This window comes from Hippoglossus stenolepis, chromosome 10 (assembly GCF_022539355.2).
Source record: "Hippoglossus stenolepis isolate QCI-W04-F060 chromosome 10, HSTE1.2, whole genome shotgun sequence".
Lineage (NCBI taxonomy): Eukaryota > Metazoa > Chordata > Actinopteri > Pleuronectiformes > Pleuronectidae > Hippoglossus > Hippoglossus stenolepis.
Genome location: NC_061492.1, coordinates 5,008,473 through 5,036,449, shown reverse-complemented (window position 1 = coordinate 5,036,449; position 27,977 = coordinate 5,008,473). Strand labels below are relative to the sequence as shown.

The window sequence follows — 27,977 nt, the reverse complement described above, 5'->3', positions numbered from 1 at the left end:
CCGCTCCTCGACGTGCGGTGTCTTTTTCTCCGAGCCGCTCGTGAAGGCAGCAGCTGCGGTAGCTGCGCAGCGCTCACCGACACACTGTTGCTTTTCTCCTCGTTTACACCAAACATCGATTCCTCACGTTGTGGTCGCGTCGCTTCGCCTCGCACTTCGCACGCGGACCGGACCGACCCGACCCGAACCGAACCGGACCGGACCGGGACATCTTCTGTGAAACCCGTCCCCCGGGGAGGGAGATGACATGTCGGCGGCTCAACTCTCAGCTGCCGTCTTTCGTTGCGAGGACTTGAAGCGACAGGAGCCGCAGCGGCTGAAGTTTCCTCGGTAACAAAGGGGCCCCGCTTCTCTGAACTTCTGCGGGTCACTCGACGCCATTTGTCCGCGAACAGAATCAAACAAGCCCCCCCGGTTGGAGGATTTAAAAATGCGACACCCGCTCACCTGGACTGTTAAAGGTACGTTAGAGCCGCTGGAGGAGCTAAGTTAGCTAGTTAGCATTAGCCCAGTTGATGCTAAGCCCCCTAAACTCAGCACACACATCCAGAGCTACGTCCGACCTGGATGTGGCTATTTGCTGGATCCACCCGGGTCCGTGTTAACGTTATTCTCAAGCTAAAGTTGTGTTTTAGTGATGATGTTTTTTTTTATACTTGTTTTAATGTTTCAGCTCGAGGCCTAAGCAACTTAACTTTTGGAGGTTTGGGCTGAAGTGAAATCTAACACCGCAGTTGTTCGTGTGACAGATGTTGTGGTCCGGGCCAGAATATCCACTTTTACAGAAGCACTTTTTAAAAACATAAATGAACACGTGTCACGTTTGATTAAAGCCCATTTTTGCACTTTCTTACTGGGGGGTTCATGTAAAAAACTTCCCCCCCTTCCCCCCTGTGTCTCTCCACCAGGACCTGGAGCTTGGAGAAGGACCATCTGAGTAAACTTCCACCCAGGACCCTTCGCTTTACATCCCCAAAAAACCAGCCTCTGATTGGATCGAGCCAACTAAATGTAAAGGGACCGTCTGGTTACAAGCCACCATGGATATCTTCCCCCGGCCCAGCGGTGAGATCCAGAGGAGGAACCCCCAGCACGACTTCGAGCTCATCCAGAGGGTGGGAAGTGGCACATATGGAGACGTGTACAAGGTACAGTGGAGCGACTGGTTCCCACAGCCTGTCATTACAGCCGGAGATGCCTTTTTTGCTTTTCCATCACATGACACGATCGAGCCTTTCTAGTCCCGATTCAAAGCGGAGGGTGTTGTCTGTCTCATGGGTCGTGAAGACATGTGGTGAACACGTTTGACAGGAGCTGTTGAATCGGGGACACACATTCCTGTCGTCTTTTCAAGCCACAGAAAATACTCCTGCTGGCCGATAGCACATTTCTAGGATGAACCGTGGATGGGGGATCCGGCTGCGTGAGCTTTAAAAACTGCAGAATACTGAGATCACAACCCCTTATAATGTCGTGTTACCCAAATATATTCAGTTTACTGTCGTAGAAAAACTAGTTCAGAAGCTGGAGTCAATAAACTAACTGATTTAATTGATGAACAGTTTAAGTTATCTGATATATTCATTGTAATATAAAGGGACAAAAAAGGCATTTAACACTTTGACCCTTAGAGAAACTATGGCAAAGGCATAATCCTGCAGTTGTCTGTGAGTTAGGTAATATTGTGATTAATCTAGATGCTGTTTTCCTGGTTGTGACGCTTAAAGTTTAACTGAAGCAATTTCCTGAGCTTGTTTGGCTGCTCAGAGTGAAGTGATACTACATCCTAACTAAAACTAAACCTTTCCAACTTTGCAAAGAAAGAAGTGCAAATACTTGTAAAAGTCCAAAGGTAATGCTGCTTTGTGTAATGGAGGAAATTGGAATATCCCGTAGAGAAGCAAGCACCGTGACCCTGCACTAAAACGTGATCAGATATCAGGAAATCAAGTCAGTCTTTTGCGAAGTCTGTGCAGAAACCTTTCAGCCAAACATGACATGTTTATCCCGACTGGTCCCACCTCTCATTGGATGTTATGAGCCGTGTTTGGCTTGAGAATTTCTCTTGTTTATCCATCTGCCAGCACACAAGCCGATGACCCATCTGACCCAGTGTGTGATAGTTGAATCGGCCTGTCGAGGTCCCTCTCCATACAAAGCCTCTCTGGTCAGCCCCCACCCCCAGACAGGCCACCGGTGGAATGCTGCGCCTGGTATTCGCTCAGCGCTCGCAGGCCGAGGGCCGCAGCGCGCTGTAATTTGATCAGACCCCTGTCTAAACACGCGTTTCACTATGGGCGTGTTCTGCACCACACTGACAGCGGAAACTCCTCATTGGGAAAAGTCCTCCTTAGCTCTGCCGTGCACATTTGAATTTGAACGTGTCCTCGCTTCCGATTATGTTTGAGTCACATATTTTTTTTCCTCTTTGTTACTACTGATGATAATGATTCATTTATCTTCATTAGAGTGCTTTGCCCTCGGATCTCAGTCTAGATTATTTTTATAATATCCCTTTTTATATCTGGTATTTTGGGTAGAATTTGAATATGTAACATTTTTATTTTTGGTGAATGTTGTATTAATACCACCTCTGGTTCTGATCATGTCAAATAAGGAAAGAAAGAATCCTACAGTCGTCTCTTCTACTTACTTTATCGATAATGTCTCTGATAAGTAATTTTTAATACCTCACAGCTCGGTCAACCTTGGTAGTTGAAGTTGTTGAAAGTTTGGTGTAAAGAACTAATTTCTTCCTTATTGTGAATGTGATTTATCGAGTCCCTGTCCTCACTGTAGTTAGTGTAGGTTTACGTGGACGTCAGGCACACCTGTTTTTCCCTGAGCCCGACATGGTGATTGATCCTGTGTCGGATCTCGTCTGTTACATGACAGACTTCTCCTCCTCTCAGTCAAAGTCGTCTGAGGTTGTTAAAGCTGTCTTCGCTGCTGCATCTCGTATTTAGACTGTCGGCTTAAAACTTCCTCTTTTTTGGGGGGGTTTAGCTCTCAGGTTGAATCGAGCTAATTCAGGAAGCTTGAGTCAGGTTGTTTGCAAGAATTTGGTCATAACTTAAAGATAGACTTCCACAGCTGCCAGTAATAATTTAAGAAATCTCGTAGCTGAACGGACATTTCACAATATAGTAAATACACAGCACAATGACTGTGCTATTTTGCCGACTTGTGGTATTTTATCTGTCACGTACTGTATCAGCTGCAGAACAAGTTTAAGATCCGTGTGGGTTTCTGTTGATACGTGTGAATCACCAGCAACATTCCCAGTGTTGAAAGATGGCGGCCACGCTGGAGGGTTTTATGGTTTACGGTTGATTTAGCTGCTCGTCACATCACGTCAGCCCCACGGATTATGGAGAGTCCCATCTTGACCTGGATTTGGAAGTCAGTGAAACCTACTTGGAGAGAGAAATTTCCCACAGGATGGATGGATGCTTCTTAAAAATGTATTTCTTTGCATTCAGATGTTGACATGATGAAATATTACACAGTTAAGCTGTTAGTGTACAAATATACTGAAGAACCTTAAAGAATAATACAAATGAAGAAGAATAACTAAGTCGGAGACTGAAAAATACCACAAGTCATGTGACAGCAGAGAAATGTAAAGGTTTTGCTGACAGACGCTGTCCAGCCTCCTCCTACTGACCAACAGTTGACCTGTTGACCTCTGCGCAGGATGTTTGTTCAAGAGGACTTTTGATTTTTGATATGATTTTAATGGGACCAGTGGGAAAATATGGCAGATGTAAGAATGTAGTGGTTTGTCTGATGGAGGTGTGACATTCACCACAGTGAATATTTTCACATCATTCTCACAGAGGCAAAACCCAATCAGTGATTTAACGCTTATCTTACGTCTCATCAAAATGCAGGATCATGTCATGTAATGGACTGCGGCTGTATCAAGGGATTATTTTCATTATTGACTGATCTGTTGATTGTTTCTTAAATTGATCATTGGTTTAGTCAATAAATAATAGCGATAATTTAGTGGGAAAACATTAATGGCAAGTTCTGAGAGCTTAAGGCAATAACGGCAATTTTATTTTCAGTTGATCAACAGTTCTTAACTTGATTTATATAAAATCAAGTAGCCTTACAACCAACAATAATATTCTCTTTTAAGTTAATTTACAGATTAATTGATCAATCACTTGGTCTCCAAAATGTCAAATAAAAAATATCCACCACGATTCCCTAAGGCCCATTGTGATGTTTACAAATACTCAGTTTACTGACAAAAAATATTTCAAATTGTTCCTCAATAAATGACTCAAGCACCTACTCTCAGTTACAGTTCATTAGGCTACACCACTGAATTGTTGAACATTCATTTTCTATCACTAACGAGGTGATTGTTTCAGTAATATAATGTTCATTGTTTTGCATTTTTATTTAACAGATGAACCAGTTTTGTTTAAAGAAATAATAGTCAAAAGTTTTGTGACATTTGTGGCCTCACTGACTGTTTTGCTGTTGTGTCTTTCAGGCTCGAAACATACAGACCGGAGAACTTGCTGCTGTGAAGATCATAAAGTTGGAACCAGGTAAATATGATCATTTTATCTGTTTTCATAGTTTCAAGAGAATAAATCCTGGTTTAATTTTTTTCCCGTCAGAGCTGAGAAATCAGGTCTGGAAAATGAGTCTGTTATTTTCCAGGGGTTTGAAAGGAATGCATAAAAAAAAGTACTCACTGAAAAATATTGTTGCACGGTGCCAATAAACACGACTGCAAATATTAATGTGTTGACAAACCCAGAGCGCTTTTTCTTTTTCATGTGAAATGACCTGAATCTTTGAATATAGCCGTCGTCCTGCACCATATTGAATTTGGAGCAAAGTCTGCTAAAAAGTGGGTCATTTAAAAAAATATAAATCACCGTCACCACTTCTATCGAGGACACATTGCGACATGACATTGTGAACACGAAGAAGCGGAGGAAGGAGGACATTTCTGATGGTGCCCTGCTCCGGGGTCTGTGCTGGTGGTGACCTAGTGACAGAGTTAGTGCGATCCAGATTAGTGGGATTACCAGGAGGACTTTGTACCACCGGCAGCAACCAGACAGAGCTCAGCTGATTACTAGTCAGTGAGGGAAGAGATTCACTTGTGTTTGTTTTCTCTTTCATTCATCGTGTCACTGTTCTGGTGAAAGGCTGCAAGTGAGAGGATGTGGGATTAATGGTGTGTTTTGGTCCAAAGTTTGCACATGTTGTTTTCGTCAGGTGTCGGTGTTTCATCAGTGAAATTCAGATGATTGGTCTGAAATAAGTTTTCTCTCCGTCCTGATCAGACGATAGGAGTCTTGAGTATATTCTGCTGGTGTTTAGGAGCACAGGGATTAGAGTGTGTGCGTGAGTAAATGAAGAAGATCAAGAAGCTTAGCTGAGATAGAAGATAGAAAATAAGACTCAAGAAGGGATACATTTTATTGCTGTTTTCTTGCTAAATTCATAGGTAAAATAAAATTAAGAGTAGAGAAGTAATTAAAAGGTTGTAAAGTTAAGGTTTAAAAACACTAAACATGGCCTCAGACTACATGAATCTCGGGCCGATTTAACCCAGATCTGACCTCTCAGAGAATCGAAGGAGGAATCCGGTCCGCAACCTTGTTGGGTTCCGATGTCTGACCAAGATTATCTGGTGAGGGGCTACAGAGCCTTTCTTTAATCTCTCGAGCTGCCCGCAGAATCATCAGGGCCTCCCCAATAATTAACCACAACAGCCAATGAGAGAGACTGAGAGACCGGAGCAGCTGACCGTGCTGCCAAGCAACGGAAAACATTCTGAGGCTAACATCAGCTAGCATGCTAGTGTTAATAGATACTATAAATTATAATTAGAAACTCAGCTGAAGAATGTCTATGTGACCATTTTCTCATCCAGACTCGTTTAGCACTTTTATTTATTTAAACTTAGAGCAAGTTCAGGCCATTCCCCATGACGCAACATGGGAGATGTGAGGTGGTGCGTTGCCGCCTGTGGAGCAATAGTCTTAATAATATCATGTAGTGTGTGATGAGCCATTCTTTTCCTGTAGCGTGGGCGTGTTTTAGATGATAGAGAAGAAAATCGGTGAAGATCCACCTTGTGTTCATGAGGATTTTAAAACTCCTCTAGTCTGAAGTCAGCTTTGGAGCAGTTTGGAAGTTTAATAGGGAAGATGGATTTATCCCATGTTTCTGCACATGTACACAAGTGACAGCAATAACCCTGTTCAGGATTTCCAACACATAAACTAATTTCTATTTGCTCTCTTCGTATTTGCACTCTTCATATTTGCTTTATCCTTCCTTGAGAGGAAAACAGGCACTACCCCAGCCCAGGATATCTTGTTCAAGCAGGATTCTCATTTCTCTCCCCCCCCTGCTTTTGCAAGTCACTCCTTTCTGTGCTAGAGGTAAACAGCTTTGGGCGGACCATCGAATCAAACTGGTTTGACCAGGAGTGACGCTGGTATGAAGCAAAGGGACAGAGAGAGAAAGGAGTGGTGAAGCCCTCTGCCTGCAGGGACCGGGGGAGCTGAGCTGCTTAATCTGATCTTTTGGAGGCGAAATGACCAGTGAAGATCAAATTAGACTCAGTCTTCACTCACTGACCATTGGGGGAAACTTAAAGTGGCCACTTACTTTACAAACTAACTCATCTAATAATACCTCTGTTCTTATTGAGCCAGTTACAATTTTGATTTCTTTTTTTTCGGGGGGGGTCGTCACTGAGAAGTTGGCACCAGCCGGCCGGCAGTTGCCATAAGAAATTCAGCTTCAGATCATTTGGCATGTCTCAGCATGACATTGGTCAAGAATTAAAGTTTACTTATTTCTTACACACTGAATTGAAAGTTGTGTTCAGCGAGCAGAGGGAAGCGCTCAGTCTGAGAGGAAGTGGCTACAAGCACAACACACCAAGAGTTTTTTGTTTGTTGGATGAAGCATGTCACCTAAATTACAGTCGCTCAAATTTTTGTGGCTTCTCGTACCATTTGCTCTCTGTCAACAGATACATTTGAAAATGACTGTGATCAACAGCAGTTGAATCCTGAATGAATAACGCTGTAATTACAGACACAGTTCCATGTAATTGTAACCAAATTAATGAGTTCCTCCTAAGTACCACTTACTTGTAGTATTTTGTAATGTGGCGAACACTCTGAAGGAGACTGGAAATACTTCTCACATTCGTGATCAGTAGAGGGTTAAAGAACTAGCTTTTTTAAGACTAAGACATTCATTACATCATTATTCTGACAAATATCGGAAGATCACTAGTGGAAGAAGCAAACTGAGTAATACCCGCAACTATTCTTTATTCAACTACTCTCTCAACCTATCAGTGAATCATTGAAAAATAAATGTGATCCTTCATGTTTTGATATAGTCACTAGGGATGCCGGTATAGTTCGGTCTGATATCTGATAACATTACATTGCACAAGGCTTCTCGTGTTACTTAATAATTACAGGAGACATACTGTATGATGCTCTTTCAGTTTTTCTTTCCTCTAATGTGTTTATATATCTTTTTTTTGTGAGTTCTCCCCCACAGAAACCAACGCATTAGAGCATGTTAATCTTTTCAATTATTAACAATCGATGAAAATGATTTGCCTGGATAAGAGTATAATATGTCTCCTCTGAGTTAGTAGCTGGTTAATAAACAGCTCATGGAAATGTACCGGTTTGTTGTTTATCAGCTGGGTAGTTGTTGCACGTGATAGCATTTCAACCAGACTTGAATACAGGCTCTCACGTGACAGAGACTAACCTCTCACTGACAGAGTGAAAAACAGGACTGCTGTACTGCAATTGCCTCACTGGGTACAAACATTGTGTACTTATCTGTGGCCCTGGAGGAATCGTCATTTGTCATGTTTGCCTCCAAAATACCCCTGTGTCACTTGTAACTGGCCTTCTGGTTTGTTGTCTGGAGCAACAAACTGTGGAAGGATACAGAACAATATTTATTTTGGCCATGATTGGTTTTAGTTTGCAGTTTTTGTTAAACTTGTGAAACTTCATTTAGCCATCATAAGAGCTTTGTTTACGAAACGCATCAGTGAGCAGTATTGACACTTGACGCAAAAAAGATAAAATTCTTTGTTGATAGTAATTTCCACATCAATCAACGTGCAGCCTGCTGTTTTGATATCAATATTTTTGGTGGAGAATGATTTTATCCATTAGATTTGCTTCATCTGGACAGTTGCCTATGATGACAGCCTGTTGATGGACTACTGAAGCTGGCAGAGTCTCGTAGATCTTAACCTCCTGTTAATGTATTCCAGGGACGTGTCTCGGTTCAATTGGGAGCAGCTGGGCTTACATATTTTTGTCTTCTGACTTCCTACTGGTCGGATGTGTTAGACTGCTTTGCCGAACTGGAAAGCAGCCTGGATACGTGCCTACACCACATAAACTTAAAAAGTACAAGGTGTTCTTTCTGTTGTCGATAGCTGGGTCTGTGATTTGCTGTATTTACATAGAGATGAAATATTGAAATGTTCAGCCAGACATTCAAAGCAGTTCACAGTTTTAGTGGCATATAAATGTGTCCTGATTTGAAAGGGTTCATTGTGAAGCATCGGTATCGGCATTTATAACTTATCTCGTAGTTTCAATAATTTTCTACAGTTTATTGGCTCGACTAAATCAAAAATCTGCCACATGATTGGTGTATGGGTGGGGGGGGATACTGTGGATTTCTTAAGTTTGGAAAAGGAAAGATTGCGGTGTCGTCAAAAACCTCAAGTTTAAGGCACCCTCCTCCAACATATGATTTTTTTACAATACATTTCAAATTCAAAGTTTGTTCTAGTGTCAAAAAACATCCCTTTTGTTGTGTAGATTTTGTAAACGAGTCATAACCCAGTTTGTTTGATGCCTGCAGTCGTTTTGTGAGGTGTTTATTTCTAAATGGAAAATATCCCATTTAAAATTAAAACAATTCTCTGTACAGAAAATGAAAAAATACAGCAATTTGCTCATTGGTGATTTCTCCCTCTGTTTCCAGGGGATGACTTTTCCATCATACAGCAGGAAATCTTCATGGTGAAGGAATGCATGCACCACAACATTGTGGCCTACTTTGGGAGCTACCTCTGGTAAGAGCCAGCTCAAAAATAATCCTGCTTTGTCATTTGATTCTAACTGTTTTCTCTTCCCTTGCTGCCAGTTCATTGTCTAATATTTATGGAAGTCATACGTTAGTGTCTGAAGGATTTAATGAGCCGCTGCCTGAAACTCGCATGATGTATTTAATTACCTAGTCACACCTGTGTGTGAAAGTATGACTCAGTGTCCCGGTGCCGACGAGGCCCTGCAGTGCCAGGATGCAGCTCTCGTGTTTTAACGGAGCCGGTGTTTTGCGGCTGGTATCTGAGAGGAAGTCGGGCTGCTCCTGCCCACCACTGCCTCAGACTTCCAGCAGGTTTAACTGGAATACGAGCCTCTGATCTGTTTCATGTGGCTGTTTTTCCTGAGAGATGCATGTCTTATCCCAGCAGGTATGACTTATAAAGTCTGGCCACATAGAGAACAAATGGTTACTGTAAAACCTTAATGAGCAACCCACCATGCATTTATTATTATAAATCTAGTTTTATTCTTTGAGAAGAACCACCAGTTTATATTCGGGGAAGTTTGAGTTTCCGTTCAGACATGTTTCCTGACCCAAAATGATTTCCACATCCAGCTAAAAGATTTGAAAAAGTAGCCCAGTTGAGACCGGGAATCTGGGGCAGTGAACAGTATCTTCACCTCACAGGGGTCACAGCTTCCATTGGCAGTAATTTCAACATAGTTACAACGATCGTATTTTTAGATTCTTCTCTGAGGGTTGACAGGATTTTTCTACCCACCCTGCTCTTTTAATAACATGTGTTTGGTTTGCAAGGTACATATACATGATGGTTACAAACTCTTGTACTTTCAAACTTTTTAACTACATAGGTTTGTAAAAATCTGTGATCCTAATATAATATTTTTTGTTGCTTTCTTCAGTCGAGAAAAGCTTTGGATATGCATGGAGTACTGTGGAGGAGGATCTCTCCAGGACATTTATCATGGTGAGAGTTTAATTTTAAGATGAAGTCATAACATGGTTTTTAATACTGTCCACATTTAAAATCAATCTCTTGCTTGCGTGTTACAGTGACAGGACCTCTGTCAGAGCTCCAGATAGCATATGTCAGCAGAGAGACCATACAGGTATTTTTTACTTCCTGAATAATAATAATAATAATTTAAATGAGCATTTTAAAAGTTTTTAATTTCCGTTTCATTTACACTGAATGCATTTTTGTTTTTGTTTACAGGGTTTAGGATATCTGCACAGCAAGGGCAAGATGCACCGTGACATCAAGGTATTTTATGTTTTCTATTTTGTTTAGTTTTAACCTCAGGTTTTAAAGGACATGGCCTCTATATTGTGCCAAACACACTTTGCCTCATGCCAGCACATACAAATGAATTATAAACGTCGAAATATTTGCGAGAAAGATAAAAATAAAAATATGATAGGAAGACGTGTAAGACTGTCAATTCAGTTGCTCTTCAACGGTCCACAGTAGAGACGTGTGATTTAGCAGCGTTGCAGAGGTGTAAACTGAAGTCGCAGGAAGGGTGCGAGAGATGGTGTTACTTTCTGTAGTTTTGCGGTTGAGCTGATCACACTTGGTGCATGCACGCAGGCTGGAGCCTCGGCCTCGTGTGCTATCACAGAAAGGTCAGGGCTGGATCTATTATCTTTAGTCAGCTCTACGGAGCGAGCACTTCCTGTTTCCTCTACTCTCACCGCAGGATGCCACCCGAGAGACTGTCAGTCACAACCAGCAAAAACACAGTCAGTGGGTCGGTCAGAAAGCTGTGGTACGGCTGTAACTTTACAGATCAGTCAGAGATCCCAGCAGTTTCAGATACCAGATGTTGCTGAAGAATCTCAACACATAATTGTTATGAACCAGTTTTGCAACACACTGAGCATTTTAGACCATGCATTTTGTCTGAATTCAAAATTAAAAACCCATTTGTTGGACTTTTTTAACAGGGTGCCAACATCCTTCTATCAGACAACGGAGATGTGAAGTTGGGTAAGTTGCAGTTTAACATCTTGATTCTCAAGGAAATGGAACAACCCCGTAGCTTTGAGTTACACGTGGATTACATAACGTGAAATGCCGTCTATCCTTGTTACAGCTGACTTTGGAGTTGCAGCCAAAATAACAGCCACCATTGCCAAAAGAAAGTCCTTCATTGGAACACCTTACTGGTGAGTGTGTCACCCTCATAGAATGAGTGTGTCTGCCTTTAACACGCTTTGCTGAATAGAGTCAGGTACCATGCTTTTCTTTTGGAGTTTGGGTTATTCAACAAAGCATTGATTAGATGCCTTTGATCGGGTAAACATGTTTTTGTCATCTGTTTATATCATCACAGTTAGGCAGATGCTTCAGCTGAAAGGTGAAAGTTCAAATTCCCACAGCAGCTGAAGTGTTTTTGAGAAAGACTGAATCCTAACTGTCCCTGACCCTGACCTCTAACACACAGTCCAGGGTAGACAGACAAAATGTTTTCCTCCAAAGATCAACAGAGTATCATATTTTAAATATCAGTTTTGGTCTTTACTTCAAGGAAGCCTCCTTCAACAATCTTTCGTCTTTGTCTTTTTCACTGAATTCTTTCACTGAATTTATCCAGGATGGCTCCAGAAGTAGCGGCGGTGGAGAAGAACGGTGGCTACAACCAGCTCTGTGATATCTGGGCCGTTGGCATCACGTCCATAGAGCTGGCCGAGCTGCAGCCCCCGATGTTCGACCTCCACCCGATGAGGTGTGTTTTGTTTACTTTCCTCAAAAGTGATCAGTCAGAGCTTCCTCAAATGATTCTTAGGCTGCTTCCTGCTTTTGTGTTCTTCGAATGTTTCATCATGCCTTTTGATTACTTGAATGCTCATCCTGTTTCATTCAAGATACAGTTTATTTTTAGAAGATGTCGCAGGCATTTCCATTCTTTAACTTTTGGTTACCCTGTTATTTATCTGCCTCTTTCATTCTGTTCAAACCACAAGTAATGACTTTCTTTGTCTTCCATAGGGCCTTATTTTTGATGTCAAAGAGTAGCTTCCAGCCGCCCAAACTAAAAGACAAAAACAAATGGTGAGTGTCCCAGACTACACTTTAATTTGGCTTTAGAAGATTGGCAGGGATGAGCACTGGATTAAAACTAAACTATCTCCCCCAGGTCCACTGCCTTCCATAACTTTATCAAAGTGTCTCTGACAAAGAACCCGAAGAAGAGGCCCACAGCAGAGAAGCTTCTATCGGTAATAAATCTTATTGTCTTGATGTTGAAATGTTCAAAACGAAATGTTGTGCAGTTTTGGAGCTGAACCTTCAAAAAAGAAAATGTTAGAAAACTCTCGGCTGTGTGTTCATTCCTTTTAAGTAGATTATTCTTTTAGTTGCTGCTAGATTTCTGTGTATTTTGCTTGTTGAACTATTACCATTTTGTAAATCCTAAAAGCCTGACGCACAAATGGAAGTTTTCATTCCCACTAAATCTAGCAGGGTCTCAGTTTGGCTCAAAGAGCTTCTGTGTGGTTTGGCTCAGTTTCCAGCAGTTTGGCTCACGTTCAGACACCAGCAACCAGAACTGCTGCTCAAAGTTTAGTCTTTTAATTTATTACTTCATTACTTTGTATTTATCGAAGCTTTTTAATTATATTGTAACTGAAGAGCTTCAGTTTATCTAAGAGGAAGTAGTTCAGTCACCACCTGTTTTTAATTTCCAGGTGTCAGTCAGACTTTAAATACAGATCAGCTGTTTGTGAAAAGATAATTTTCAATTGTCATGAACCCAGTGTGTGTCATGTGAGGACAGTCCCGTCCTAATGATCCTGGCACCTGATGCAGACAGTTTGAATTAATGTGTAACAGTTAAATTATGATTCTCTCTTTCTGCAGTGAGGTTTTAAATCTACATCTAGTTTCACTGATCTCGTGTGTTTATCAAATTCTCAGTATTCATCAGTTTGTGATAACCCTGTCTTGTGTCTTGCAGCATGTGTTTGTGGGACAGACGGGTTTGACGAGGAGGCTGGCTGTCGATCTCCTTGATAGGATGAACAACCCAGACAACCATCAGCATTACAGTGAGGTGGACGATGATGACCTGGAGGTAAAGTCTAATTCCATCACACATACTTTACAATAATACCTTAACTCCAAGAAACTGAGAGGGAAATTCAAAGTGAACATACAGTGTATATACAAACCTGTCTGGAAATAAGAAAAATGTCCATTTGTAAAAAAAATTTACTGAAAATACTACAAACAAATTTAGCACTTTTAAAAACAGGCTAAAAAACAGAAGCAAGTAAAAGAAAGCGACTAAACTATATAATCTGACACTGAAAGACTCACTGTCAGCAGTAAATGTTGGAAATAAAAAAAAGTAAAACGAGCTTTGCTTAAGTGTATTTCCTCCTTCCCCTTTTTCTTGATTTGCTCCTTCAATATTATTATTCCAACGGGACTCTCCCCGACATGTGTGTGGCAGCCAAGGAGGTGGTACCATTGCCTTTTAAGAGACCATTGTGCTTTTCTCCCCCTGACAGCAGTGGCACTGTCTTGGCCACGATGAATGAAAAACGCCCCAAAGGCTATTGACTGCAGGCAATTGAGCTTGGTGCAAACAAACAGCCTCTGGGATGCATAATAATGTGACAATGCACAAGACACAGCACAGAAACTAGCTATCAGATCAGCATTTATCTTGGCGTGCAAGTTTCTGAAATGCCTTCACCAGATTATTTCCAAAGATGTGTGTCATGTGTCATATTTGTGCCAGATGACTCGAGGCTGTGCTGCGTCAGTGTTAATTATTTCATACGACTTTGCAACAGTCTTGTCAAGTGCTGCTCCTGCCGTTAAAACCTACTTCCTTATCTTCACTGTTTGTTTCAGCCCCTCTCTGCCGTCAGACACACCATCCGCTCCACCAATAAACAAGCCAGAGCTGAGAGGACGCGCTCAGAGATCGACTGTAAGTGAACACAAAGATCACCACCAACCCCCACTCTCATGAATCCGTCCTGTCGCTGGTCAGTGTGTCAGTCCCCCCCCCCCGGCTGTCGAGCTCGACATAGGTCCGGCGGCTTGTCTGAGGGTCATCCCACTAATCCTGCTGCACTGACTGGCACTTGTCCAGAACACAGCATGTGGTAGTGTGTGTGAAAATAGCCCAGGGATTCACGGAAGAGAAAGTGGAATGTGGTAGACGTGGTATTTTACAGTAGCAAGTAACCGAGCCCCTCATCTTTTACTAAACAAATAATGTGAAATAGCTTGTCTGAAGGGTCACTTTAGGTTTCTTGAGGAATTTGTTTTTTCTGTTGTCGGTTCTGAATTTGGCAGAGGATGCAACTTTAAATTTACTGTCAATAATTGCAAACCCTTCAGGGAAGTTGTTGTGTGTTTGTGTTGTCTTCAGTTGTTGTTTGGAAGCTGTGTCGTGTCATGTCATGTTAGGTCGATGTAGTAACTTTCCAGTGGTGAGCTGCGTCCTTATCATTCGTATTGGTAGTTACACGTACTCTGCTCCCCTTGTGTTCTGTGCTTGTTTCTGCTGTGATCGTTTGTACCAGATGTACTTCCTGTGTGGTTTCATCTTTATTTCTCACAATTGCGTCTGACTTTCCCTCCTACATGAAGCAAACAATGGGACACACCAAGGAGGGCCATGCTCAAGTCCTAGCTTCACTGGGGGACACAGGGGGGATGAAGGTTAGTGACAGTGTAGTGAGACAGTGTGTGTTTGTATGAATCCCCAGCTCCCTCCTACTACTTCCTGAGAAATGTAGCAGAAAACAGAACTAAGTATTTTTGAGACTTGAGTGGTACTAATAAGGTGAGTCCCTGTGCATGTGTTAGCTACTTACTGTGGCTTTAGCTTGCATAAGGTTGAATAACTTGGTCATTGTGACATCATAGATCAGACCTGGTATTTACATCTGTCCGGAGTGATCCGATCACAAGTGGTCAGCGCTAAGCACAGGTGTGAACTAGAGTTCCTCATGGGTTCAGAGAAAACCAGAAAATACCAAGAAACATGCACATGCTTTTATCAGTGCTGTCAGACATGGGGCCAGGTCTTCTCCCGTCCACTCGGTTAATACACATCGTGTGATACAGACCAGGGACCAGGGAAAAGAACAGGACTCAGACCCAACTTCCTTTATACAACGTGGATCTGAACCCGTACAGGATCTGGGTCGACCCGATAAGACAAAGTGTGAAAGCACCCAGATGCGTCGTCAATGTGTCTGATCACTCACATTCAGAGGTGATTCATTCAGCTCCTCCTGACACTGCTTGCTCTCTTTCTCTCTCTCTCTTACGCTGATACACAGACACACACCGATAAACACACACAAACATTGTCATCAGACTCATTCTGAAAACGCAGACTGTGTAAAACAACATCATTTGGTCTTTGTGAACACAGATGACACCCAAGGTTATTTGCAAAAGGAGCAGTGAGGTGACATCATTAGTCATAGACACATTCAGGATGCATTGTAATGCCAGGTGTAAACACACGTACTTAGCACTGACCACATGTGACCAGATCTCTCAGAACGGACGTTAATACCAGGTCTTAACACGGCCTTATTTCTTGTCAGGCTGTTTGCAGTAAAATTGCATCGTAGACGACTAATAAGACCTAACAAGGAAGCTACGTTGGGCTCGACGCAATTCCTCATCTTCTCAAATGTTTTGCTGAAGGTTGGCTTCGTAGTTCTGTCTGTGACTCACCCATTCACTGTTATCTGTGTTTTAAATACTTCAGCGCGGCCACAGTATCAACATACCTCAAGCAGAAATTCCCCCCCGGAAAAAGAGGGTTTGAATGCTCGACTAAAACGTTTCTTTGTTAATGAGAAGCTGATTATGTGGGAGAGTTTATTGGCAGGTCGGTGGATTTCTTCCGCTCTTACGTGGCTGCAGCAGGATCACGTCATGTTTACACTGGACACTACACCCGTCTCCTCTATGGGATCGACTGTTTGACAGAATCTGACCTCAAACATAAACTAAGAGGAATCTGCTCCGTTATTTATTTGCAATTCTTTTTCTTTTTTTACTAATATTTCAGACCTGGCCAGTGTCAGTTGTAATCTGTGTTTGTCTTTGGTGATTGACTCGTCTTCAGGCTGCAGACCAAACATTCATATAGCAGCTCAATAAATCCATGAAAGGTCCTTGTGGGGTTTTGACAGGTGTGTTGCAATGGAAGCCGTTGATCTGCTTTTGCTTAATTCTTAACACAGGATTTTGTATAAGTGTTTTCCGAGGTTCCTGGTACTGCTCCCAAAGGCTTTGTGTGTCTTGAAGTGTTGGGTTCTGATGCCCTCTAGTGCCAAAGATGTGTGTAAAAAAAAAACAACAACAAACAAGACTGACCACAATTTTTGTCATTCACAGTCGACAAGCTCCAGTTTGAACCACCACTCCGGAAGGAAACGGAGGCTCACTCTGAAATGGTGATAATCACGTTCAGTTGAATCAATACTAGTATAAAAGTGCAACTTTCTGTTTATGTTTGTCATCGGTCAAGTTTTATGCGATTGTTCAAAAAGAAAAATATATATACCCCTTAATTAAAGAATGCAGGTATTTACTAATTCTATTTTTGTACATGTGTGCCTTTCCACAGGATGTGAGTAAAGATAATGACTTCCCTTCCCCCTGGAGTCCCTTTGCAGAGGGAGGAATAACAACCAGGTGAGCCATGGAAACTGTTGTCATGGGAACTGCTCCTATTTACCCCCTGCTCTCGCTCTCTCTCTCCTGCTCTCTCTCACTTACCCTCACTTGCCCTCTTCACCTGGGTTATTTATCTGATGGATGCTTCTCTGGGGATTTCTCCAGAAAGCAACAACAAATGCAAGGTTCATGTTTTGTGTCTGTATTTATTCCACTTCTTCGGAAACACATATTTCAAGGATTCTCACCAATGGATGGTGTTGAATCTAGTTTATGAGAGATAGAAAGACCCCTGAGGCATGTTAGTCGTCACATTGTCTTCCTCTATCTTCTGTAAACTAACATCCACTGATTGAAAATACATTTTCCCGTGGACGCTCCTCACTGTGTCTCACATTAACCTGCTCACTCAGTGGAACTAACCTGTGTCTGTGCATGAACTCACTCTCCCACACCTGCACTTTGAAATGTCACCGTGGCCTTTAAGCTCTTGCTCACTTGTCCGTGTGCTTTGACTGTTTTTTTTTTTCTCCCTCCACTTCTCTCTGTCCCCGTTCGGCTGTCGGTCTTCTCTCTCTCGTCTTGTCCCTCCAAGAAGCCTTCTCAAAAGCGTTGAGGATGAATTGTTCCAACGGTAACACTAACACTGCGTGTGTTGTAGTGCTGTAAGCCATCCACCCTACCCCTCGCTTGGTCATCACCATGTTTGCAGTGAGCTTTAGCATCCATCCTCTCAAATCACCCTCCCTGACAACACTCCGTTTACCATTTGTGATCTTAACTGTCGATCCAAACTGTGCACACTGCTGCACACATGAGTCTGAGGTCGGTAGGAAAGTGTGATGTAGAAATAGGCTGGAAAATAATCAAAAAAATCTGCTTGTTTGTTAAGATCCAACCCTTAACAAACACACAGGGCTGCACTATTATTCCCACTGTAGTTTTAAAGCAAAGGTTTCTTAATAATTACATCACCTTTCAGAGAACTTGGTTAAAGTTGGGTCACTGAGCTTTAAAGCTAATTTCGTGGATTACTGATTAACGTGACAGCTTTTATTTAACCTTCTGAAAGTTGTCTGCAGTCCTTGGTTTTGGTCCATGTGTTATTTTAAGCTAATGTCAAAGTCAATATAGAAAGGGATGATGGACCTGTTTGAAGGTTTTGTACTAAGACAAACAACTATTAAAATAGCTTCGAAAATTTATATTTTTGTGGTTTCCAGAGCAAAATGGATCCCAAATACCACCTCCATGTTTCTCCTTCGACTCATGCTCACTTTATGTCCACGGAGGGATTTTACATTGCTCCATTTACATCCCTCCTCCTGAGCTGTGATTGGTCTTATTTTCCACACTGATTCCTTTGTTTCCTGCAGGGGACACATGGCCCATCTTGAAGATAAACTTGAAGAAGTAGAGCTGTGAGTGACAGTAATAGATTACAAATGTCATCATAAACACACAAATATTCCTTTTGTAGCTTTTCTGAAAACACACCTCTGTTTCAGGTCAACTCTCAAGCCAGGACTTCCTCCTCCTCTGCCCCCGAAGGTGAAGACTAAAACTATTTAAAAAGTTACCATTTGCTTACACATTCATCCAGTGCTACAATATGCTGGGTTTTCCTTCACACACCATTCACACACTGCTAGTCCATAATATACAAGTTCAAAGTGTATGTGCTGCGACGTGCTTTGAATGAAGATCAAACTATTTTCAGTCTGTCCCTCATATCCAGCCCCGGCTGAACAGCTCGTCAGAGGAGATCGGCCTTAACGAGGAGAGGTCTCTGACGGTGCGGAGGTTCCCTAACTCGGAGAATGGGCCGAGTCAGGCGGCTCGCAGACAGAGCACACCTGAGCAGGGAAACAAGGTGGAGCACTCGTCTCCAGATTTCCTCTCTGTCAGCGTCAGCAGCCCTGGGATCCTGTCTCATGCCTCCGATCCTGGTGAGTCTCGGCTGAATTTATACATACCTATGTACAGTCGCCTGTTTGGTCTGGTGTCTGCTGTCATTCTTAAACCAAGCCCGTTTCTCAATGAGCACTTACTTTATTTTTTACAAGCTCTCATTAAATCTGAATGTAAAGGTAAGAAAGCCTCATGTAAATGTGATCTTGGACATAGATTCTGTGCGTGTGATTAATGGTTGTGCTACAAATCTAATTTTCCGTCCTCCGTCTCTCTTGTGACAGATAATGACTCGGACGACAGCGTGAATGGAGGCAGTCCCAAGCCACCACCCAACCAGCAGCATCGGAAAGAGAAGAAGGAATTCCCTGTGAGTTTAATGACCTTTCACAAATATATCATGTTACGATGTGGATTTGTATCAAGACCGCCACACTTCTCACTTTTATTTTCATTGGGTTTTAAGATGAAACGGTAATCAGTGGTCTTAGAACCTATATTTTAGATGTGGAGAGTTTCCAACTAAGCTGGCTGATCATGCGCTGAAACCTCAAATATGTTTTTCCTTTGTAAGATCCAAACCAGGATGGTTAAAGAGGAACGTTTTGCGTCCAGTCCAGTTTTAACGTTTAATTGACTTTGACAGAACACACACAAAATAACAGTCCACATTGTTCTGGATCCTTGTTGAGGCTGAAACTAAATCCGGCAGCGACATTTAAAATCATTGTTGCTTTATCGGTTCTGCATCTACACTATCATGTTGTTTTATGTTTCCTCTGCTCCTCCTCAGAAACCAGCCATCAACGGGCTGCCACCCACTCCTAAAGTACTGGTGAGTAAATCATCTGCACTGTCGCTCACAGTCTTAGCTCTTCGCTGCTGACGTGGATTCACGGGCACTGTTATTAATCTGTTGTCTGAAATGCTGCTGTACATTCTTCAGATATTTGGGGTCCACAGAGCTTTCGGCTTTGTGGTTGCCTCTGCTCCGCTCGGCTCCAGCTTATTAAACCTTGGCTGACGTTGTAGCGCTTCACTGATCCAGAAACTGCCTGTTTTGCTTTTCAATGCAGATGGGAGCCTGTTTCTCTAAAGTGTTTGATGGTTGCCCGCTGAAGATCAACTGTGCCACATCATGGATTCATCCAGACACCAAAGGTACAGCTTCAATCCATAAACCCCCACACACAAACACACATAATTAACATGTTTTATTAAAGCCAACAATTCGTTTTTCCTTCTAGATCAGTACCTAATCTTTGGGACAGAGGATGGAATCTATACGCTGAATCTTAACGAGCTTCATGAAGCTACGATGGAGCAGGTAACGGCAAATAAAATCAGTTTGTGGAACTAGTAGAATTACACTGGACTCACACGATTGGACTCATTCACTTTGAATGGGGTGAGGTCATGCATTGCTGATGAACAGCCAATCAGATTGTGTTTAAAAGAATACTGCAGGCACTCACCAATCAAATCACGTTAATACGAAAGAAGAGGCAGCTGGTGAACCTGGTGTGTGTTGTGGATCATATTTTACGTGTACTTCTTTTTAGCATTTTACTGATAGCTAGCTTGGTTCGTTAGCATGACTGTCGGCTATGTCGTGTGTCCCAATCATAAAATGGATGTGGTAGTTATTGTATCAATTCCATACTCTTAAGTCTTCTTCTTTTTTGTATCCCTCTGATTAGAGTCCCATGTTCGCTTCTTTAACATGTGGATATACCTGCTGTTCTTTGTTTTGGTTGCTAAGCCATTATTAGACACTTAAAAGGAGATTCAGAAAGCGTACAATTGTCTAATTAATGTCGCTCATCTCATTGAGAGCTGAAAACTACAGCTGAAAAGTGATTGTCATATTTTCTATCCCCTCAGCTCTTCCCGAGGAAGTGCACATGGCTGTATGTTATCAACAACAACCTGATGTCTTTATCTGGTAAGTGATGGAGCTTTTAACAGCCTCCTGCTTCACTGGCCACTGTCATAGCCTGCCGCTCCTTTGTCCCGTGTTATCTGGCTGCACCTGAAGGCAACACGGCCACTCCATATCTGCAGCCCTGAAATAACTTTCTTTTGTTTGCTATCAGAAATACTGTGACTCATGAGTGATGCATCTGACTTTACAGCCTGTTCCTCTACTGAAGAACCGCAAATATACTGATATTTGTATGTCACAATGTTTACTAGCAACAAAAGTAAGAGGAGTGAAACTCAAATCATCCATCATTCGAAACCAAACCTGCTTTTGTTGAGAGCAGAACTCAAACCTTTTCCCGGTTTAACGGTTGAGGATGGGATTACAAAGTGTGAGCTCTGCTTTCGGTTTTACCTTCAGCAGTTTGCCCCTCGGTATACTAAGCCTCTGTTCTCTTCTCCTCTTCCCTTGGCCACTGTCCATCCTCCTCTCACCTGGCTTGATTTGATATTCTACTAACTGGCTTCATCAGAAGGTAATCATGCTTCACATCATCATGACACTTTTTTACCTCTGTTCACATCTAACCTTTCTACACGTGAAAGCTGCTGATGGAGGATTTGTTGAGAACATTAATCATTTACCTCCAAAATGTTTATAACGTTGTCTGTCATATTTAAGAAGAGTGTCTTTGATCCCTTGGCTTTGATTTCTAACTCACTGCTCACTGCTGTTAACCCATGAAGCTCTTCATTTAATCTACTGTGTCCTGCTCTAGGGAAAACCTTCCAGCTGTATTCCCACAATCTCATCGGGCTGTTTGAGCAGCTGAAGAAGCCTGGCCTCGCTGCTCAGTTCCAGACTCATCGCTTCCCAGACAAAATTTTACCCAGGTGAGATCTTCAGGTTTTTTTTTTTTTCCTGAACCCCCGTCTCATTTATTGAATTCTGTGAATTCTGTCACTTTTGTGATAAGGTGACGACTCCGCTTCTCTAACTTAATGCACGTTGCTACGCTCATGCTGTGCCGTCTTTTTGTGCCTCGCTGTCCACCATCATGACGAATGTTTGTGGTGGGAGAGAGAAAGGAGAAGCACCGGCCAACTTCCCTGATTATAGACGTCATCACCCGCTCTTTAAGACTGTGGTCACAACAACCTGCCTGTTTTCTCTCCTCAGGAGGTTTGCCTTGACAACTAAGATCCCAGACACAAAGGGCTGTCACAAGTGTTGCATTGGTAAGTGGCCTTTACCTCCCACCACTTATTTACTTACCCTTCCATCGTAGTAAACTGTCAGCGCACGAGAAACATCTCCTTATAGTCGTGTGTTCTGTAAACTTTCAAGACTTCATTATGCATTAATGTGAGTGAGGTTTTATTAAATCAAGATTTTTGTCATTTATTAGAGTTGCTCCAGTCATTTAAACTAATGCACTTCTGATAGAATCTGTCCAAATTTTCCATTACAGGACCTACACGATCGAGCCTGACAGACCTATTGGTTAACAGGCATGATGGTATTGACAGAATAATTAATAATCATTTTAACATTTTATGTAGCAAAAGGCTTTTTATTTAAGTTCTCTATATTAAGTTGTATTTTTTTCCTCTAGAGCGCAAACAGCCCAACAGTCCCCTTAAATTTGATTCCCTGTTTTTTTCCATCAAGCATTATTCCCTGGGAACTTTGTGAAAAGAAAAAAAAACTCCCCGTCATGCAACGTTAAAGAAAGTGAAAACAAATTCCTGGATCCACACTGAAATGTAACGGGTTCTTCTCTGACTCATACGGCGTCTTTCCACTAATCTTAGTGTTGATCAATCCAGTAGTTTTTTTGTAATGCTGGCAACAGACAAACAGACAAATGCAAATGAAAACATAACCTCCATGGCAGAGGGAACAAATCTTTATTGGAAATGTTGGAAACGCCCAAAATCCATATTGGTCTGGCTACACAGTTCAGTCCAGCTCCACTTGTCCCTCATTGCTTGTCTCTTCCACAGTGAGAAACCCGTACACAGGCCACAAGTACCTGTGTGGAGCGCTGCAGTCTGGGATCGTCCTGTTGCAGTGGTATGAGCCCCTGCAGAGGTTCATGCTCATCAAGGTCAGTTCACTATTTCCTGTCTTTTCTGAAACATGGTCCCCACAAATGTGTCTATCACAAAACATTGAACTGTCAGCTCTGCCTTACATTCTTTCTCTTAAGTGCTGTGAGTCTGTAATTGTGAGTAAAATGAGTGCTCATCTCCTAGCACCTGTAGAAAACATCACACGCTTTAAAAAAATAAAAACTAACCTCTGTGTCTGTTCTCTCTTCCTGCCCCAGCATTTTGACTTCCCTCTTCCCAGCCCACTGAAGGTGTTTGAGATGCTGGTGGTGCCGGAGCAGGAGTATCCTCTGGTGTGTGTGGCCATCAGCCTTGGCACCGAGCCGGGTCAGGTGGTCCGCTTTGAGACCATCAACCTCAACTCCTGCTCCTCCTGGTTCACAGAGATGGGAACAAGTAAGTCAAACATGTAGATGTGCTTTAGGTGTAGAGATTATACACAAACGATTATAGGAACTTTAATACTTAGACTGTTTTGACATTGCCTGGGACGCTAGAGAACCTGATTTCTCACTAATACTTTTCCTTTCCACAGCGAATCAGCAGGTGGATGCAATCCACGTCACCCAGCTGGAGAGAGACACAGTGTTGGTGTGTTTGGACCGTAAGTACAAGCTCTTCTTAACAGTTTATACCTGTAAAACACACTTTACACTCATTTAGATTCTGCTTGTTCATTCTAACAGACGTTTCTTATTTTATTTGGCAGAAAATTTGAAGATTGTTAATCTCCAGGGCAGACTGAAGTCCAACAAGAAGCTGGCGTCTGAGCTCAGCTTTGATTTCTGCATTGGATCTGTTGGTAAGCGTCCAGATAAATCCTAATGTCACTTTGGATCTGTGTAAAGAAATAGACGAACATGAAATGTGGAAAGTGGAGAAGTTTATTTTGGTATTAAAACTGAATTCCATCACTTTACAGGTGTAGAAAAAAAGAGTCTCAGCATGAAAAGTTGTCAAACCTACAGAAAAGTTGTAATTTGTCCTGGCTCCTTATGACTAAAACATGACCTCTCTGTTTTCACAGTGTGCCTTCAGGACAGTGTCCTGGCCTTCTGGAAACACGGCATGCAGGGAAAGAGTTTCAAGTCCAATGAGGTAAAATAAAACATAAACACTACAACTGAGTGAAATCTTGATTCACCAACACTGGTTGTAACTGTTCCATTTTTAAGTCTTTCAGTTTATTTCTAGATTTATCTTTAGTTTAATGACATTTTGGATTTCCTCAAGTGATGATGACACCTGACGTTAAACCATCGTCCCCTTTGAAGATCATTTTAAAAACAAAATGATAAAAAATATCGAATTTATTTCCATAGTAGAAACTCTAAATGCAATTTGTGCCACCTCCATGAATACGAGCGACCTTGTTGTGCCCATGAACAAACACCTTTGGCTCTGGACAACAAAGACCCTGAGTGCTGTCTGTTCATGTGCATGGCGACACGCTGCCGGTGATCCCAGCAGCTTAGCCCTCAGGTGGAGCCGGACAAAGTGGCTTTGTGTCAGGCCGAGGTAACGCATTTGTCCAGCTTTCACGGAGGGACGTCGTGTTAACCTGATCACGAGTCGCGCTCAGCCGCACAATAACAGTTCAAGAGATCACGGGGAGGTGAAGCATTCTGTTTTTATGAAAAGTGATACGGCGGCCGGGGGCCTCCCTTTCTGAAAGCTCGCCGTGTCAGACGTGGTCCTGCGCTCAGACGAAACCGGAGGTCTGTTTGCGGAGTCCGTGCCCAGCCCGGCTTAACGGCTCTCCCATAGCCAGGATTTTTGAAATGTCAGCAGCCAATGCAAAATTCATGCTCAATCATAAACGAAACCCGTCACACAACAGCAAGCGACACTAAATAATTCAGCCTTTGTCTCGTTATGATTCCTCTGAAAAGCGAAGGCATTCAAGGGGGCAGGGTTATTGATCCGCGCCTGACTCGGTGGGTGCTCCTCTGAACACCCGAGACCTTGTTCTCGTTTAGACTTAAACGGATCAGATCTCCCCCGAAGCCAAGGACTCACACCTAGCAGGTGTCAGCCGCTGACTATCTCACATCTGTGGACAAGTTTTCATGTCATGACAACACATAGGAGTGTGTTTTGAAGGGGCCCTTGTCTTTTTCCCCTGTAAAGTCTCGGGCTACATCTTGTGACTAGAGCAGGTAGCCTCCTGGATTGTACACAGTGTCACCGTGAGTCCCTGGAGACGGCACTCAGTTACCTGCCGTCTGTTTTAAAAGGCATGTTGACATTTTGTTGTTGAAGTCACAAGACGTGATCCAAATGTAAACACTCATCCCAGCACCGGCATTAGTCTGGATTCACCCAGGCTGAAGATTCACTTGTCTTTGGTGAAACTGTCACAGAAGTATTTCGATATTTCACATGTTTGCACACGTACTTCACGACTTAAGATATAAAAAGTCACTTAAACCTGTTGTCTTTTTTTTTTATTCGTAGGTGACCCAGGAGATTTCTGATCCAAGCAGAGTTTTCCGTCTCCTCGGATCCGACAGGTTGGTGCAGAGATCAGATTCTCACCCTTCTTGTTTTTGTTTTTTTAACCTGCATCACTGTTCCTATACCTCATCAGCCACATTTTTTCCACAAACCCACACACTCGTGATAATGGCCGTCCTCCCTCAGGTCTTATTGTTTTTCCTATTACCTGGAAACCAACAAACAACCAGCTCACCTCCTGCTGCTGGGACATCTCTCGCTGCGCTGGTGTCCCACTGACATGTTTTTGTCTCCTCTCTCCATGTTCGTCTTGCTTAAAGCTAATCGTCTCAAACTGTCCCCGAGTGACCCCGTGACATCCTCCAATACCCCCTCTGTAGATCTGGTGACATTAAGGTCACAGTCACAAACCAAATGATAATTATTTTCATAATAAATTAATCTATTTATTTACTAATCTTGTGACTTTAATAGATTGATCAATTAATGCACGTAACAAGTTTATTGTAATTATTGTAAATGCAAAAAAACAATGCATTGGTTTTGCACATGCCTGTAGTCAGCAAAAACATCGAGCTCGGGTTGGAAACAAAAAATAAAACCTGCTGGGTTCAGGTCAGGCTCGGTTAATTTTCCAAAAAGTGCAGCCTGAGCCGCTTTTTAATTCAAATATCTTGTTTCGTCTAAAATCTCCAAAACCTAAATACATTAAATTTACAAAGATGCAAAACAGGAACAGTGAGTCCTCACATTTTAAAAACTGGAACCAAATAATGTTTGTTTGGAAACTATTTATCGACCCTGAAGGCGTAAGCTTCATCACTAACTGCTCATCTTCTGCTTATCGATGAATCATCTCATCTGTAGACTGAAGATTTGTCTCCGCTGCCGACAGAGCAGAGTGTGATTTAACAGTCAGCTCAGTTCAGCTCAGTTCAGTTCAGTTCAGCTCCTCTCCCGTCACTCAGTCAGATGATGACTCCTGATGGAGCGAGGCCTCTCTCTGCCCAGCCCCCCCTCCCCCTCCCATGATTTATTCACTGCTGCCCAGGCACTGCCAGTCTGGTGTGAGTGTCCCTCCGTGCCTCTGTAATTTCATCTGATGGAACAGACAGTATGGACTGTAGCGTCCCTGCTCAGCTGTCACCACCACGAGACCGAAGCCATCTCAAGACGTAGCCGCCGCCGCCGCCACCGCCGCTGTCATCGGACTGTCGCTGAACGTGCCGTTTAACCAGTAACTGCGCCGCCCTCCGAGCAAACTGATCCCATTAACACGATGCTGCTGGTCCCGTCGTGGAAGCAGTTAAAGTATAGCAACTTTCCTTTAAATCAGCCAAACGACAAACTCAACCTTTCAACAGGCGGCTGGTGGTCGACGTTCAACAACTGACTTCAGACTGTTGACGTTTTGTGAAGGTGTTTGTCCGAGAGAGAGATGTGATGTTGCATGATGTTCACTGAAATCTTTAAAGCTCCATAACTATAAAACGTAATAATGAACATTTTGTCTGTTTTAAACTTTCTACCTTTATAGTTGTTCACGTTCATTTTCAAACCAAGCTGCCATGAATACAAACCAGTGGCTCCCTGTAGGTAGAACAAATGATCCAAGGATCTAAAAAGCTCTGACAAACTGATGAGCTTCAGTGTTTTCTGTTTGGGAAAGGAGCTCCCTTTACCTCAGACTTTCAGCTTTTTAACTGTTCCACTCTCAAAACAACATCATATGTCTCCTTTACGAGGGAACCAGTTTTCTTCAGACTTTATTTCTTCCATGCTGGTGCCACAACTCCTCCGTCTAATCCTCTGACTCCGCTCCTGGTGTTTGTTTTGCAGGGTGGTGGTTCTGGAGAGCCGACCCACCGACAACCCCACGGCCCTGAGCAACCTCTACATTTTAGCAGGTCACGAGAACAGTTACTGATCCGTCAACGCGGACTGGACAGGTCTTAGAGAAGAATAAGATGCCTCAGTTTTGGGAGAAAAAGAAGTCGCTGGGAATCTTTTGTTACTGATGGTGGGATCGGCAGGTCAGTAGAAAGGGGGCGGAGCGTCTTCAGACTGGACCCATGAGCAGCCTTACACCAGCAACTGTAGCTCCCCCGAGAAAACTGTTCTGAATACAAACCCGTTGTTATTTTCCTTACTCATCTGTACTGTGGACTGACAGGTCATCTAGAGAATGAGAAACAAGTGCCATGATAAAAAAACTCACAAGGATTTTTGTGATTGTATTAAAACGATGGGAGATTCTTGGTGTTAACGTCTGTAACATGTCACATAATCACGGCCGGTGGCGTTTTCCACGCCGTCAGGCTTGAGGAGAGATTTTTACAACTTCCCAGTCAAACTAATTGACCAGTTTAAACAGAAACTCATGAGCCATGTGGGTTATTTAAGCAATATTTATTAACCTCATGTTCAGTGATGTGTTGGATTGACAGACAGTGTGAGGATTAACTACCTAGTTCCCGAGCAGCTTCTGGTTATTTTCTACCGCTATGTAATAAAGCCGCATCTCTCCTGCTCTGCTGCATTTTTTTTTTAGAAAGTGGACATAATGTACATGTGTTGTTTTTCCCTTTTACCCTCCTCTCTTTTATAGACCTTTTAATTCTCATTATTTGCACCATGTAAGCACTTTTGTACATTTTTTTTAATTTAAAAATAAAAATGACAAAATGAGGGACGATGCTAGGTTTTGTTAACATCTGTCCATTCCCTTCGCGAGCTGTTCGATGTATGCTGTTTTTGTAATAAAAAACGCTGTTGTTAACAAGAA

The 27,977-nt window shown here is 42.5% G+C and overlaps 1 protein-coding gene across 17 annotated transcripts; it reads left to right on the top strand.

Moving 5' to 3' along the window:
• Window positions 1–8: 8 nt before the first annotated feature.
• map4k5 (mitogen-activated protein kinase kinase kinase kinase 5) lies at window positions 9–27,977 on the top strand. 17 transcript variants are annotated; one of them, XM_035167806.2, is made up of 38 exons: window positions 10–461; window positions 909–1,148; window positions 4,511–4,568; window positions 9,034–9,124; window positions 10,023–10,087; window positions 10,174–10,229; window positions 10,337–10,384; window positions 11,068–11,110; window positions 11,217–11,289; window positions 11,718–11,849; window positions 12,113–12,175; window positions 12,261–12,342; window positions 13,080–13,196; window positions 13,985–14,063; window positions 14,732–14,803; window positions 16,505–16,563; window positions 16,737–16,804; window positions 17,385–17,420; window positions 18,163–18,207; window positions 18,295–18,337; window positions 18,525–18,735; window positions 18,853–18,876; window positions 18,982–19,067; window positions 19,491–19,532; window positions 19,774–19,858; window positions 19,945–20,024; window positions 20,582–20,642; window positions 21,154–21,156; window positions 21,400–21,514; window positions 21,801–21,859; window positions 22,093–22,140; window positions 22,628–22,731; window positions 22,954–23,131; window positions 23,271–23,339; window positions 23,445–23,537; window positions 23,763–23,833; window positions 25,193–25,248; window positions 27,032–27,977. In XM_035167806.2, the coding sequence occupies exons 2-38, from the start codon at window positions 1,041–1,043 to the stop codon at window positions 27,117–27,119; spliced, it is 2,811 nt and encodes a 936-aa protein (XP_035023697.1). In that variant the 5' UTR covers window positions 10–461; window positions 909–1,040; the 3' UTR covers window positions 27,120–27,977. The 17 variants fall into 17 exon arrangements, with proteins under 17 accessions (XP_035023695.1, XP_035023697.1, XP_035023694.1 ...); XM_035167803.2 differs by having other exon boundaries at window positions 18,507–18,735; XM_035167805.2 differs by having other exon boundaries at window positions 17,382–17,420.

What these genes read in the sequence shown, in the direction of transcription:
- map4k5 (XM_035167802.2), top strand. Translation starts at nt 1,041, where the DNA reads ATGGATATCTTCCCCCGGCCCAGCGGTGAGATCCAGAGGAGGAACCCC. An exon ending in TACTTTGGGAGCTACCTCTG is followed by an intron (nt 9,125 to 10,022) that starts GTAAGAGCCAGC and finishes TGCTTTCTTCAG; the next exon opens with TCGAGAAAAGCTTTGGATAT. An exon ending in CTCCTCCTCTGCCCCCGAAG is followed by an intron (nt 18,338 to 18,506) that starts GTGAAGACTAAA and finishes AACTATTTTCAG; the next exon opens with TCTGTCCCTCATATCCAGCC.